At 39.9% G+C, this 15,644-nt stretch overlaps 1 protein-coding gene and 2 non-coding genes across 8 annotated transcripts in view; 2 read left to right on the top strand and 1 right to left on the bottom strand.

Annotated features, from left to right (window-relative positions):
• Positions 1–1,329: 1,329 nt before the first annotated feature.
• Positions 1,330–15,644, bottom strand: part of rhbdf1b (rhomboid 5 homolog 1b (Drosophila)) — a 38,641-nt gene continuing 24,326 nt past the window's right edge. For 2 of the 6 annotated variants that reach the window (XM_067576143.1, XM_067576145.1), the window contains 16 exons: positions 10,909–11,137; positions 9,384–9,590; positions 8,185–8,307; positions 7,759–7,901; positions 7,315–7,569; positions 7,095–7,206; positions 6,893–6,967; positions 5,554–5,715; positions 5,090–5,190; positions 4,913–4,976; positions 4,192–4,286; positions 3,635–3,710; positions 3,141–3,241; positions 2,813–2,966; positions 2,412–2,635; positions 1,330–2,288 (listed from right to left, as the gene is read on the bottom strand). In XM_067576143.1, coding sequence (XP_067432244.1) covers positions 2,093–2,288; positions 2,412–2,635; positions 2,813–2,966; positions 3,141–3,241; positions 3,635–3,710; positions 4,192–4,286; positions 4,913–4,976; positions 5,090–5,190; positions 5,554–5,715; positions 6,893–6,967; positions 7,095–7,206; positions 7,315–7,569; positions 7,759–7,901; positions 8,185–8,307; positions 9,384–9,590; positions 10,909–11,137 — 2,317 coding nt within the window. In that variant the 3' untranslated portion in view covers positions 1,330–2,092. Of the gene's footprint in view, positions 2,289–2,411; positions 2,636–2,812; positions 2,967–3,140; positions 3,242–3,634; positions 3,711–4,191; positions 4,287–4,912; positions 4,977–5,089; positions 5,191–5,553; positions 5,716–6,892; positions 6,968–7,094; positions 7,207–7,314; positions 7,570–7,758; positions 7,902–8,184; positions 8,308–9,383; positions 9,591–10,908; positions 11,138–14,075; positions 14,848–15,644 lie in introns of those variants that run through there. The other 4 variants (XM_067576148.1, XM_067576147.1, XM_067576144.1 and 1 more) reach the window with 4 other exon arrangements.
• trnai-uau (transfer RNA isoleucine (anticodon UAU)) lies at positions 3,385–3,478 on the top strand. Its single transcript has 2 exons — positions 3,385–3,422; positions 3,443–3,478. It is a non-coding gene; the product is annotated as a tRNA-Ile (tRNA).
• Positions 4,549–4,638, top strand: trnai-uau (transfer RNA isoleucine (anticodon UAU)). The gene is given in 2 exon segments: positions 4,549–4,586; positions 4,603–4,638. It is a non-coding gene; the product is annotated as a tRNA-Ile (tRNA).

Genomic DNA, 15,644 nt, shown 5'->3' on the forward strand with positions numbered 1-15,644 from the left:
ATATCTCAGCTGCTGATATATACATTTTTTTATCTTATTGTTTTATATGTTATTGCTTTATGGGTTATAGCAAACGTATATATTTTATCTATATAATTAGCTAGTTTGAACTCTTTTTTTGTATGAATACACTGTCAGGATTGCTACTCAATCTCCTTGTACTCTGTGCAATGACGATAAAAGAATTCTCTTCTATATGTTGACCTGAGAAGACTTGCAGTGTTCGCTCCAACAGCTGAAGAGGAATTTCTTCCTCTGCTTCAACAGTGATTTCTTTTCACAGTCCTCAACAAAGGTTAAAATGTACTTGTGCAAATGACAATGATGAACACTTCTACAGCAGATGCTGACTTGAGGAGAGTCCTCGAAGTTCTTCAGTGTCTCTACCAACGAATGAAGAACAAAACAATTGTGTAACAGTAACAAAATATATTTACTCAAGTAGCCTCCTGTACTTAAATACAATTTTAGGTTATGTTCTCTTCTCCTACCAGAAATATTGCACTCCACTGAGAATATTTTACAGTTGTAGTCGGCGACTTTGAACTTAATTTTACAGACAATACACAAGATATAATGTGATCCCAAATGTATATAAAGTGGAAAAATGTAGCTTTACTTTGATCATCTATTACATTAAAGTGCTACTTTAACAATAATCCATCAGCAATAATAATATAATCCAATCTAATATAATAAATTATTTTGACTGGAGTCATTCTTCCACATAATGTGCCAGTTCATAGTTAGCATAAATAAAAAGCCATTAATGAAACGTGATCCAAAGTGACTACTGTGGTCTCTTTACTCAAGCCCCTTTGTCTGTTACTGTGAAACTAGTAATCCCTCTCATTTACACCTGTAACGACTCATTCTGTGGGTCACTACAGGGTTGCAGAACTTCACAAAAAAGGATTTGTTCTCTAAATGTTACTGCTCTCTGTACAAAAACAGAGTGGTACCATACCAAGAACCATCTCTCCATTCTTCCAATGACACATTTAAGTAAAAAAGTAGTAGAAAAGTAAAAAAGTAAATACTGCATCTTGTGTTCATTTTCAGGTAGCTAAAACGCCACCACATTTAATAAAAACACACAAATTCACCTTTAACAGCTATTCCCAATGGAACAGCTTAACATACAAGTGTGTTCTTTACAGATGTAACACAGGGTAAATATAAAAAACAACCTGTGAAATAAGTGCATTAAAGGCTGTGGCAGAAACCAAGGTTCCCAGTGTGGTAAAAAAAAACAAATTAAAAATGACAATTTAAAAACCAAACATTGCAGTAAAAAACATATTTTACATGATTTTATCAGACTGTGTAATGCAGTTTCTACAAACGATAAGGAACAGGATCCATAACGTCAGAAACTGCAGATACATGGCACAAGAACACATTTTGTGTGTGTGTATGTGTGTATAGTTGTGTTTAAGTAAGGCACATGTAAGCATTTTAGAGTCTAATTTCTTGGCGAGTTTTAACTCTAAGGACATCCAGTAAATGGACAAAACTGCTTGGATATCAGTAAAAAAAGTAGAAAAAATGAAGAAAAATTCTCAGGTCCTCCATTGCGGCGGTCTCAGGTTGTAATGTTCCTTTGTGCCACTGAGGGGTGCTGTTCAGTCAGTTTTACCACAGGAGAAGTAAATCATTTGCCAGGAAACAACTGCCTTTTCAGCTCTCCTCCAGTGTGACTGGTAAATGATTAGCCCAGCTATAGATCAGTCACACAATCAATTGTTAGTCCTTTTCAGTCAACTTTACACTTTTTCTAACTTTTAGTTTTGTTCCCATGTGCGAGAATATTTTATGTCAAATGCCTGAAGGCTTTCATGCATAGCCTAAAGGCTTCATAGTGGGATTGTTGTACCTTTCCAAACAGTACAAACAAAATATGTGTGAAATTCATAGATCCACAAAAAATCCTGAAATATTATTCCAGAAGTTCTTGCTCAGTCACAACTTGCACTGAAGTTCGATATTCAGTTTTCATCTTCATCAAATTCTTACATTTAGAAATGTTGTGACCAGTCCGATGGTGGTGCACACCCAGAAACAGCCCAGCTGAAATTTCAAAGGCTGATGTTCAGAGGAGGTGTGCATTCAGGTCGTACTTCTCACAGAACTTGTCTGTGATAGGGATGCAGGTGAGGTACTCGCACCAGTCACACTTCACAGGGTAGACATAGAAGAGGACGGCCAGGGTGGCGAGCAGACCCAGAAAGACCAGCAGAAACACACAGATCTGGACCCTCTTCCGGTACATATCAGAACGCCCGAAGCTGAAGAGGAAAAAAAAATCTGCATTATTCATTTCATACATTCACCAGGTTTTTAAAAATGTCCAGTGTTTTCATTTCACTTGAATAATTAGGTAACGTCAAGCATCCTTTTTCTTCACCTACCTGATGTACGGCAGGAAGGCAAAAGAGAGGAAGAATCCTGATACAAAACCACTGATGTGGGCAAAGTTGTCAATCCAAGGTAGTAAACCAAACGAGAAGAAGAAGACTGAGATAGCCAGCAACTTTGCAAAAGCCCGCCACGGCCGCTCGAGGATCTGCCAGCTCTGAAATAGCTCCACAAACAGACAGGCCAGGATGCCGAACTGACTTCCTGCGGGACCCACCTAAGAGAAAGACAAGAAAAAGAGGAAACAGTTAATTACAGGGACTGACAAGTTGGGTAGGGTAGGTAGGGTCTAAACTTTACCTGCAATGCATAAGACAGTGCATACTGTGTTTTCCACCACAACTTAGTCTCACATACAGTATCTTGTGTAGTTTGTTTGACAGTGAAATTGTACCTCGGCTCTGTAGGGCAGGAAAATGGCTGAGGCCAAGTTGCCAGTGATGCCGCTCAGCATGTAGATGATGGAAATTCGCAGCCAGCCGGCCAGCTTCTCCAGATCCCTCAGCACCGTCATCTGGAACAACACCGACACCAGACAGTGCAGGATCCTACAGACAGACAAGACAGGTTGTTATTTTTAATGTTTACCATGGAAGAAACACACAAATCCACCTGATATTATACTATTTAGACTGATTTGTGATCCTTTTTTCATATAAAACATCTGTTTTAGTGCTGCTTGAACCATTCTGAGATGGACAAAAAAGAAGTGTTTCAATCACCCAGCATGAAGAAAGAGAGACAGCCAGAGTCGGGAGAACTGGTCTGGGATCTCCGGGTTGAGGAAAGGCAGCAAACCACACACATCATCCATGCAAGCCACCTGGAGGAGAGAGAGAGAGAGAGAAAGGGAGGAAAATGTGAGTTTAGAGGAAAACAGACCAGTGAGATCCACTGCCACCCTGTGGCCGTAACTGGCAGTGTTGAATTCAGTCCAAAGTCCTTTCAAATCACAGCTCAGTACAGGCTCCAGTGGCGCAATCGGTCAGCGCGCGGTACTTATATGACAGTGACCTGCAGAGCAATGCCGAGGTTGTGAGTTCGAGCCTCACCTGGAGCATCGAAGTTTTAAATTCAAATGTCTCTATGCTTCACACATACCCTTTGAAATACAGATTAGGGTGTTAGGGGCAAAGGTAGCAACTGTTGCAATTGGATTGATGTGAGGAAAGGGTTACAAATGTAGTAATAAAAACTGCGTGTGTGTTTGTCCTACCTGTGAGCAAAGAGTAGCCTCCTCGTGGAAGTAGCCGTGCATAAAGCTACAGTACTCTCTGGAAGTGATTTCACATCTACAAGATAAAAACGTCATTAGCTTAATCAGCAACAGCTCAAAGATAAATGACCAATGCTTCAGGAGTTTAAGAAGAGGTGAAAACACCATTTTGTTCCTCCAATGACTGTCATAACTGTCATTGCCAGTATTTTCATTCAGGTTGCAAAAAACTATCTGTTGACACTGCAATTCGTTATTTTCTCTCAACATCATATAATCAAATCACCCTAAGATCATTTCATTAGTCTGGGTTTTAGTGTACTTTCACTGACCCATGATTGTATACATTCTGTTTCTAAGTCTTTTCTTTCCTGACATTTAAAGGGGTGGTGGAATCACAAAATATTTAACCTTTAAGTATGAAAATAGTCAAAGTTAAAGATAGTCGATACTGGCGCATGCATGTATGCAACAGTTTTAAATTATTGTTAATATCTTTAGAAAATCTGTATGGCATCTTTTTTAGATTTAAGAGTTGAACCCTTCTTGATCCTCACCGTCCTTTGGTTCCAATGCAGCAGGGCCGGCCTGTGATGGTGCAGTCTATGTGGGGAAGGTTGGTGTGATTCCCAGAATTATACCTTGTACAAACCTGTGAGATTATACATAGGGAGATTATACATTTGGGCAGTTTTTTTTAAAAATTCAAATCTAAACTAAGGGTAAAAGATGCAGATGTGCATGTGGTGAGCATGCAACAACTGCTTACTTTAAGACATTGACTAACAAAAAGATGAATTTGAGACTGAGCCTCACTATTAGTCATGACCATATAAACCTCAAAGTTTAATGTGAACAAACATTTACAATACCGCAGATACAACAATTCAGAGTTATATCATCAACATTCACAGGCTCCAGTGGCGCAATCGGTCAGCGCGCGGTACTTATAAGACAGTATCTGAGTGATGCCGAGGTTGTGAGTTCAAGCCTCACCTGGAGCAGATGATATGTTTGTGAGCCAAGTCAACTCATGACTATGCCAAACAATTGAGGAATCTGGCTAAGAGAAAGATACAACAATGCTGCCTCTCAGTCAGTCTTTTAATATATGTCTAGCTTACAAATTAATCTGGAAATGCAGTTGAGATCATACTCAGCCATGGCAAATTCTCAAATATGACTTTAATACACTATTCAGTGTATATATAGTATATATACAGTACATATAATAACATCAGCTAAATGCTTGAATTGTTAACATGTAGGTGCACTCACTGGCCACTTGGTGATGTCATCAGGCCACTCATGAGGTGAAACTGAGGCCGGCTCCAGACAAATTCTACAAAATCAAAAATGTTGATAATAAATGCTGTTCTAACTGTACTCAATTAAAGCATGATAATAATCCTAGAAATAGGAGTGTTTTGGGAGTAGACGGCAGTTTTAGGTTACCTGGGGTCCTGATGGCAGACTGAACCATGCTGGCGTAGATTACCATTCAGTAAGGGAGCACTGGGGTGCTGAGGCCACTTCACCCACACGGCCAGGGTACTCTGCAGTAGAAGACAGACAGAAAGATGAAAATATATTAGTGTTAACATTATCCTGTAGCTGTTCAAAGAGAGACTCATTCTGCTTGTGAAGTGGCTGCTACGACTTAACAGTGCAACAAAAACTGCCTGGTGCTTGAGGCAATTGTATGTTCTACTGTAATAAAATAAAAGTGGATAAGCAGGTTGACAAATTATTCCTCAATCTGCCTTTGACTACATGAAACTGTCCTTCTGCATTTTGCCTGATATGATGACAACAAAGCGAACGCAGCTTTTAAAGTAATGTTTTATAAAAGAGAAGTGCTCTCCAATAGAATGTCATTGAAATGGAGAGATCACAATCAACCAGCTCTTTTCACTGACCGAACAGTCTTCTTGTAAAGTCTGCAGGCAGCCGGAGCGATCGTTCCTCACACAGCATCCAGACTCTCTCTCTCTATCTCTCTTCTCCTGGATCAGCTGATGGATCTCTCGGTCTTGACGCATGCAGGGGGAAAACTTGGCACCCAGGTGGATCAGTGACTCCTGCAGGTTAGCGGGGATGACGTTATAGCTTGGTGACGTTGTGGATCTAGCAGTGCAGTAGTTCCCAAATTTTTAGTACCCTAACCTAAGTGCCGTATCCAGTCAAACCCCATATTCCGTTTACGTTGATTTTAAACTGGACGTTATTTAACACTATTAATGATATAAAAGTCAGTTTATACAAATTAATTGTCAGTGTTTGGGGTCGGTTTGTTAAAATTTGCATTCTTACTATGACTTGGTGTGGCAGAAGCTAGACATTTCAACCATTTACTTATCATTTTTAGCTAACTATTTTAACCATTTATCCATTACCTATAGCTAGCTTCTGCCGCTCAAAGTGATAGTAGTAAGAATGTACACTTCAGCAAACCTGCCCCAAACATTGATAATGACATTCATTTGTATAAAAAATATTGTAACAATATCGACTTTTATGTAATTTACAGTATTAAATAACATCCAGTTCCTAGCTATCAGCTATAGCTAGAGGTAATGAATTGATGATTATAATAGTTAGCAAAAAGTAATGGATAAAAGATTGAATTGTAACCATGTAGCCATTACTCTTAACTATTTCAACGATTTACCTACTTTTAATTAACTCTCAACTGTCTATACTTTACTTTCAGCAAACTATTTGAACATTTATTCATTACTTGTGGCTATCTATTTCAATCATGTAGCCATTACTTGAGCTAACAATGTTCTACTTTTAGCTAATTATTTCAACTGTTTATCCATAAGATAAAGCACATAAACACATAACATGAAGCAGAATTATGAACAGTTTGTTACTTAGCTAACTATTTCAACCATTTATTCATGAATTAAGCTAACTGTTCATTACTTTTAGCTATTCTGACCATTTATTCATTACTTTTAGTTACCTGTTAAGTTTTCATGCACACTTAATCACATTGTGTAGTGCTCAGATTTATTTTTTAAATAAATCGAATTGTAATTATTATTTTTTTTTTTTTTCAAATTAGTTGAGATTCTCCACAGTCTTCCTTATCCCCTGGAAACTGCAAAAGTACCCCTTGGGGGGAATCACTGATGTAGACACCTAGAGTTGAATACACTGGAGCTTTCCCATTTTCACTACCACACTTAAGAGCTGAATTAAGGACAATTATACACAGAAGAATGTATATGGAAGATAAGAAATACTTACTGAGCTTGGGCCCACCCAGAAGTTCTGTTGTTGCACAAACTTTACATTTTCATATACTCCCTTGTTCCTCAACACCTCAAAAAACACAAGAAAGAAAGGTGTTACTAGCATTGCTCAGTCATATGTTTTCAGAGGAAATTCAACACAAATTCACCGACAACAAAACAATCTAAACATTATAAATGCTGTAAAATAGACTTACTGAGTCGACTGTTTCATGTTGTGAGAAGCCCACAGGAGCAATACCGTAGATGGTGACAGCCAGAATGGTGATGAGCAAATGGACAAAGGTGATCCAGTAGGTAAAGAAAGGCCTGTGGAGAAGAGTAGGACTCAGTTTGCTGGAAAATTGACAAAAACTGTATTCATATTAATCTCTAAGGATAGTCATCCTCCAAGGAAAATAGAATTAGCCGTCTTACCTGTGGTCATCCATGTCCTCAATCTGCCTCTTGACAAAGCTGTCGATACGCTTGCGGTATGTCCGGTTTGTGAGACGGCCGACCATGCCGAGCCCGTACGGCCGTTTCTCGCGGGCAAACAGCTTCTTAACGGGAACCACAATCCTTTGTCCACGCTGCTGGTGGCTGTTGACACTCACCACTTCCTGTTTCAGACGCACCTTCGGTTGGACCAGAGAGCCATCTTTTGCCTTCCGCCACCCTCGCTCTAACGGCCTGGATTGATGAGGAGGAAGAGGAAAGTTGAATTAAGCATTGTAAATTACAGTGTAAGATTGACAATTTGTAGATATCATAAGACAGTATCTTCAGTAATACAAAAGTTGTGAATAGTGTCTCCTTCCAGCATGCCAGAGCTTCATGTGTGCATATGGGTAACAATAATTTAAAAAAATATAAACTCACAACATGAGGTGACTCTTCTCCAGTTCGTTCTTATCCAGCGCACTCCCTGTGAGCTCGCTCTCATCCAGATGTTGGAGGGCAGCCTCCGATGGTGTCTCGAAAACCTCATCAGCATAGCTGGACAACTCATCCTGCAGGCCCTCCTACACAGATGAAAACTAAGTAAGTTGTAATCCAAATCGGAAAGGGTGTAGCACTGATTGATGTAGCAAGGAGGGGTTCAGTTAATCACAGACTGCACACTGCAAAAAAGTGTCACAACATTTTGTGACTACAGGCTGTGGAGGACATAAAGAATGGCTGCTAATTGAATGCTTTAAACAAAGGTAGTGGACCTTTTTTCTACTGCGCGTATTTTGAATTTAATGTTGTTAAGAAACAGTGAGGTTAGCCTCGGCAGTGTGTGTGTTTGTATCCACTGCTCACTCTGGTGAAGAAAGATGTGTCCAGATCATCAGGAAAGTCCACAGTGTCGTCTTCAAAGAAACTAGGAGGCATGAAACTCCGTTTGCGACATCGCCCGGTGCTGCTTTCGCCAAATGTTCGGCCCTGATAAACAGAACCACACATGTGTCATCATTATTATCATCAACAGCCATACCAGACTGATGTTGGATGATGTCATCAGGACTATATCCTCCCAACAGATGGAACTGAAAAAATAAAATATATACAGTATACACATCAATATATAATCAGTAGAAGCTGCTAAATACAGTTTACTTCATCTGGAGGAATCCCCAACTGTGTGCCACTTTCTTAATGACTGTCTGATGATTATGTAGCAGCAGTGATCTGTGTGTCAGTGGATTAGCTCTGCACTTCTGGAATATTCTGACTGCAATCCAGCAGATAGCTGAGCATTCATTGTGTATTATGACGTTACATCTGCTTGTAAAACCCCATCAGCAACCTCTGCCCAACACACACTAGGCGGTGCTCTCACTGAACATTCATTCATCCCAAGTGGGCCACATACAGAGAATCATCTGCGCTCCACTGTAAGATATTTCATCCGAGTTTAATCCGCAACAAGACAAGCTGATCTCATGTTTTACATAACGAGCCTACACACACACACACACACACACAAATACACAGATGGGAATGTAAAGTACACAGATCAACTCAATAAAACCCATCCATTCATGTCCTAGGGATCCAGGGATACATTAGAATATTCTAGGAATCTCTTAACAAAAACATAAGATAATGGAAATTAAAGTGTTTGCCTGTGCATGAAAACACTGACTATACTCCTTGGTTTTAAAGATTTGTTGTAAAGCATCATAAGACAGTAAAATCATTCATCTATCCTCAGCTCAATCTTCTTTTCAGAGAAAAAGGCCATAGTCTGCTTTAGACTGAACATAGTGAGCTACTACTGTCCATCCATAATGGATTACTAATTCTAATATACGGATCTTTAAGTTAAGTTATAGCTGGTCCTAATATGCATTCACATTATGCAGAAAAGACAAATAATCTCAATTTCAGGAAAACCGGGGATGGTAGTAGCTGGAAAAAAGTGGCTTTATTGAAAGTCAAGAATTCAAAGCACAGATTTTGCAAAGCACAGAATGTTTGGTATTCTCAAAAAAAAATTTGCACATATAAATAAACACCTTCATAAGTGCTGCTGCAGCCTTGAGACTCATGACTGCGACAGACTCCCGTTTGCGTCGCCGTGGCAACCGGTTGAGGGCGGAGCGGGAGCTGGAAAAGGAGCAGAGGGAGGCGGTGCCGGGCGTGATGGGAGTTTGCGGGACACTGAAGCCGTCCACCTCTTCCACCATGCGGAAGGCACGGCCCCGGGCCAGGGGGTCTACGATCTGCGCGTACACAGACATACGAAAAGCACATGGTTGTACTGTTTTTATTTCAAGCTGCACTACAACAGAAAACACACAGCGACAGAATAGTGAAGAGCAGGGACACACATGATACACATCTGAACTAGGGTTAGATTGATGCACAGTACCAGGGAGAAATTAGTTCTGTTAAAAGACCATATCGCTTAATAAATAGGCTTGGATGATAGGCTCTTGATACGTTACCAATGTCATTGTTAATTTCCAAGATCTGAAGATTGTTTATCATTTAACTTACAGAAACCCCCACAATAACAGTAGAGATCTGTAATGTCCCATATGACATCACCCAGTGCTGCTTCACTCAACAATCAGTAGAAAATGACTAATAAGCCTTAGAAATAATTATTTTATAGAATTAATATGTGCACTGTACCTTGTAATGTGCTCTGAAATGATTTATTGTAAAAAAAAAAGCAGGTCTTAGAATTGAATTTGCACATTATATCTCTGTATAAAAATATGCACATTTTTGGGCTAAGAGTCTATGCTACCATGCTATGAGCTAAAACAGAATTTATAGGAAAAAATCCAAACAAAAATAGGCTTTTAGAGTATTGTTTTTTGGATGTATCAGCATTTCACATGGTCACGGAGTAAAACAGTGTTTCAGAATCTAAATTGTCAGAATTTGAGTTGTCATACTGTTTTTGAGATTTATAAAAAAAGGAACCCTGTTAAGCTAAAAAACATGAGCTAGCTTGTTAGCTAGCTTGCTACAACATTTGTGCAATTTAGGGAAATTGTTGTTATTATAACCTGCTATTATAATAGCTTTTTTTTAGTGTAACACATCTCCTGTAAACTACATCTCAATAGGGAATAACATGGGATGAAAACATGAAACACACACATGCAGTCATGCCCAAGTCTGACATGCACAGGCTATGCAGTTTGTTTGATTACATACTTATAATTGATCAGCACTGCAGTGTCTTAATGACACTATTTTTAGCATTATTAAGACAATTATTAAGACAATTAAGTGCAATGGTAGCTGTAGTGCCGGCGTAGTAGCACTGTGAGTTTCAGTAGGTAGTTGTGAAGTGTAAGTTAGATTTTTTGACATAAAACATTCATTGTCACAAATTCTTTGTACTTGGTATATCTTGTGTCTTCAATAACCCATCAATCGAACCCTAGGCAAGATGGCAAAGCAAAGAGGTAAAGCAAGCGCCAAAAACCTAATGAGAAATGTAGAGAGTGGAAGAGTGAGGGAGAAAATGTGATAGAGGAATAGGTGAATAATCCCTCTAACATGCCCCAGGCGCTAGCCTACCCTCTGCATGCCATAGTGGTGGTGACTGAGGTGGTGGGGTGGGAGGTAGAGGGGAGGAGGGGTCTCAGTGCTGGCCAGGGAGAGGTTGTCCTGGCTGTGAAGCTCCATCTCCCTCATCACCTGCGCCTTTAGACCTCCGTACAGCTGGCTGCAGTGCTGCAGGCTCTTCCTCCTCCATCGCTGGGTGCTGTCGCTGTCCTTGCTCACCCCGAACCAGTCTGCCGTACCCCTGAGGAGAGGATGGACTCTTGTTAGTAAAAAACTAAAAATCAATATCCAATAATATGTTTTTGGTTGATTTGAGAGATGAGAAATTGGAAATGCTAGAACAGTGACTGAAATGTTTTGGCTCAAATGAGCATAAGTTTGAGGTATGAAACTATCATAATATGACATGGGATTTTTGAATGATCACTATTCAAAATAAAGAGACTTCGTAATGACAAAATAACTCACTAACTGGCTTTGCCAGGGGCCCCTTTGCTACAATTTAGGTTTCTGTTAAAGGATAAAAAAGAGCAATTTTCAGTATAAGCATGACTTGTCTTACTGTTGCTCTAAGGTAAAAACTCTGCATCAGTTACAGTACATCTGAAAGTCATGATAAAGGGCTGAACTCCATTGAAATATCACAGAAACTGAAATGAGAACGTATCTGTCTTAAATGTCAATCTGTTTTTATCTTTTATTTATGTCCATAATTTCTAGGTAGACACTAAATATTCTTTGAGAGGCTTGATTTGTGTACATCCTCCATAATTAGCCGGACAATATGCTGATTAGTTGATTGATTGCAGCTGGTCGTTAGGTGATTAGTCGACTGGTTTGTTGATTGCCATTTGTTTCATCTGGTTTTGTGATCTTTAATTATGCAACTTTGCTAATATTAGGTAGAAAACCAGAACAATACTACAAAAAGAAAAACACTTTTATCAGTTTGAGCTAGGTCTTTATGTAAAAAAGAGACTGGGTAGAGCATGAAGGGTGAATGGAAACTGATGAAACAGATTTGGCTGCATCACAAAGAAAATTTACCAAAGAGTTTATTTATTTCTTTACACAAACTCTACTGCCCAGTAGCAGCAGCAATACAGAAGCAGATGTTGCCTGATAAGTCCTGCAGTAGATGACCTGACTTGGCTGTGTGTGTATGTCATTTTCACACAATTAATGCCTGCTCTACATCAGTATGTGCATCCAGGTCCCTTTTATTCCAAGAAACAGTGCCTGCTTGCCAGGTTGTGTGTGAACCGGTCAGGAGGGGAAGGCCATGCTGGGGGAAACTGTTTGGAGAGCAGAACATTCAGTAATAAACACTCATCATCAAGAAGGACGCCAGCTGGGGAAGCCTTTTAAGGCTGCGCAAGGGCAGGGAGGGGGGTGGCGCGACCCTGATTGTTGTCCTCAGTGAGAGGAATTTCTTAGAAAGAAGACAGGTTTGGGAAAGCTGAGAGAGACCCAGACTGGGCCTCACTGAGCAGGAGAGGAGGAAATATATATATATATATATATATTATATGTATATATATATATATATATATATATTATATGTATTGCATATATATATTTATATTATGGAAAAACATCGCACCCTTAAATACAGTTAACAATCAAGATTGACATAAAATCTACAATACTGATGGTAAAATGTGACGCAAACACTCGATAGAAACACTGGTTTGTTTGTGTGTGTCTGTTTAGATAAGCGGGTATCGGTCTGCGTGCACACAAGCACTGACAAGCGTGCAAGTCATGTTCGCCCACACAAAACCTGAAATAAAATATTTACGACTGCTTGACGACAGCACAAATCCATCACCCATCAAAGATTAAAGCAATGTTAAGCCACATGAATTAGCTTTCTTATCCTGCAGGTAAGGCTGGTACACATGAAGCAGTAATCAACTGTACCGTAATTATAGGCTTAGACAGCGTTCATTTCATCAGGGAGAAAAGGCTGAGGGGCAAATCTGAATACAATCCAAACAAAAGCCACCACTAAGACCAACAGAGAACAGAACAAATAGAGAAGATAAATATGAGCACTGAGAATTAAAACTATTTTTTATTAAATCTGCAAGGCCATTTTAGTTTCTTTCAACGTTTCTTTTATCATTTCAGGAGTTCACTACTGTTTTCATAAAGGAATTCTTCATTTTAGGGCGGAAATTTAAAATGAACCCATCACTGAATAGGTATGGATGGTCTCCCCGCCCTAAAGTAAGACAATCTTAATGCTTGTTCAAATGTTTTCACAGCCTAACAAGAAAATAAACTGAGCAAAGATTAATTTTGTCAATTTCTGGCACAAATTTGACTCACAAAGTAAAGAGACAAAAGGTGACATTGTTACAAAATATCAGCTGCTCATGACTTCAACTCCCAAATATGTGTAACAATTAAACAAAACAAGACAGCAAGTATGTGAAATAAATTTCTTCTGTTTTACTACACTTCATTTATCTCTTACTTTTCAGTTTCAGATTTTATACACAAGACTAATTTGACCAGCTACAACATTAAAACGCTGCTTACAAGTAATAATAATCTGATATAAAATACACAATGAAATAAAACAACGACAGCAGCAATTTTGGATTATACTGTTACTTCTGATACTTCAAGTACATTTGGCAGCAGCTGCAGCTAATAAGCTTATACAGTATGTATTATATACTTAAGTACGACTTTAATTGCGGGACTTTAGGTATTTGTACTCTGTGGTTACTTTCAGTTAGTCAGCTGGCAAACTAAACTGGCTGGAGCTTTGTATTTATTGTACAGTCATTAAAGTGGCATCAATTTTCTCATCTAACTCTCAGAAAGAAAGCTAACGAGTATATTTCCCAAAAATGCTAACCGATTCCTTTAAGTAAAAGATTTGAATACTATTTCCACCGCTGCTTAAAGAGAGGATGAAGCAGTATAGTATTACATGTAGATGTTGGCAATCATAAAACCAATCAGTAAAACCCAAAACATTCGACTGAAATATCAGAATATAAGCTGCCTGTCTCAGCTAAAACCTCAATCCTTCCACAAGGAATGAAACACATCAACAAGGGCTTTGCTCAACATTTCCATCCACTGACCAAAGTGTGTCAAGTTCCCTCACATCAACATAATTATTCTGTTTCTTCTTCTCTTCTTTGCCACAGCACACTCACCTGTCCAGAGTGCTCCAGGAGGGGATCAAGGTCTGGGTCATACCTGAGGGGGGCAGGGACTGTGGAGCTGTATCGCCTCCATCCCCAGCATCACTAACATACTGTCCCTGCTTATCCCCTGACCCGTCTTAAACCCTGATCCGCTGAATGCAAACTGATCCCCCTGCACATCACACATACAATGTTCCACAAGGGGATTTCCTGATATCCAGACCAGCAGTACCTTCCAGCGCTTGCTGTTACGCAAAAACAGAGGATGATCGCCACATGTCCAGACTGTGTGTGACATCCATGACCTCCAGTGAGCTCTTAGTTAATCAAAGGTTAGAGGGAAGCTGGAGTTCATCCCCTCGGTCAGACTGGAATCTGATCGTCCTGATGTGGAACTCTGCAGTGGTCTTCCTCCAGCTGGTCCTGCTCACTCAGCACACGATGAACGGGAGGATCTTCAATTTTCTGACCTTATGTCACACGCAATTTGAGTTTCCATATGACTGCGTACGTGTGAGAGAGCGTATGAGTAACTGCCACTCCAGAGTTCATGTGAAAGAGGATGAAAACAGAAAGCAGCTCTGGTCCTCGTCAAACTGAATATCCCTCCTTTTTCCAAAGCAACAACGATCACTATCAATCAGGTCCAGTCTCTCTCTTTCTCTCTCTCTCTCTCTCTCTGTCTCTCTCTGTGTGTGTGTCTCTCTGCCTTGTTTTGCGGGAGTGTGTGTAAACACCGGCTCTCCTTCTAACATACCAGCACCCCACAACACAGGAAATGAGAGATTAGAAGGAGAGAGGGAGGGAAGATAGGACATCATACACATTAGGGGGGAGGAGAGGTGGAGGAGGAGGAGGAGGAGGAGGAGGGAGGGCACCGGGACATGCCTGGACATGACACACACACACACACATATACACACACACACACACACACACTGGAGCAGAAGCACCACAAAGGTCTCCGATTCACAACCCGCACCTTGATTCACAGCTAAGATATTCGTGTCAGCAGCTAAAAAGAAGTGCAGCTGAGCGTGTCAACTCACAGTTCAAACACCTATCATTACGAGCATCAGTGTAACCAAAATAAGTGATTATGCGTGTGATTCTGTAGCCTAATCTGTCAAAATGAATGTCTCTTTAAAGTGAAAAATGACTCATAAAGAGCTTCCCAGTAATCCCTCAGGTCAACAAACATCATGGTGCCCTCCCCACAAGCAAGAAGTTCACACACACACACGCACATTTTGTTTGAATAGTTGTTTAACTCTTTTGAGGAGGCACCTCGGCTAACCTCCGACAAATCATGTACACAACACACAAACTACTTCTCAATCCAATTAATTCTCCCATAAACATCAAACGGATTATTTCGGTTTCTCTCATGCACACATATATACAAGGCTAATAAACCTCAGCATGATAAAGTGAAGACATTAAGACACTCTTTTTGAAGAGAATGTCTCTATGTTTTAGCCTGTGTTCAAACATTTACATTCAATTTAACGCAGCAGGAGGGGTCGCTTTGATGTGGCCCGCATGCTGTGTGAGGCGCATAGATAGTCACTATGAGTA

This window comes from Thunnus thynnus, chromosome 20, assembly GCF_963924715.1.
Source record: "Thunnus thynnus chromosome 20, fThuThy2.1, whole genome shotgun sequence".
Taxonomy (NCBI): Eukaryota; Metazoa; Chordata; class Actinopteri; order Scombriformes; family Scombridae; genus Thunnus; species Thunnus thynnus.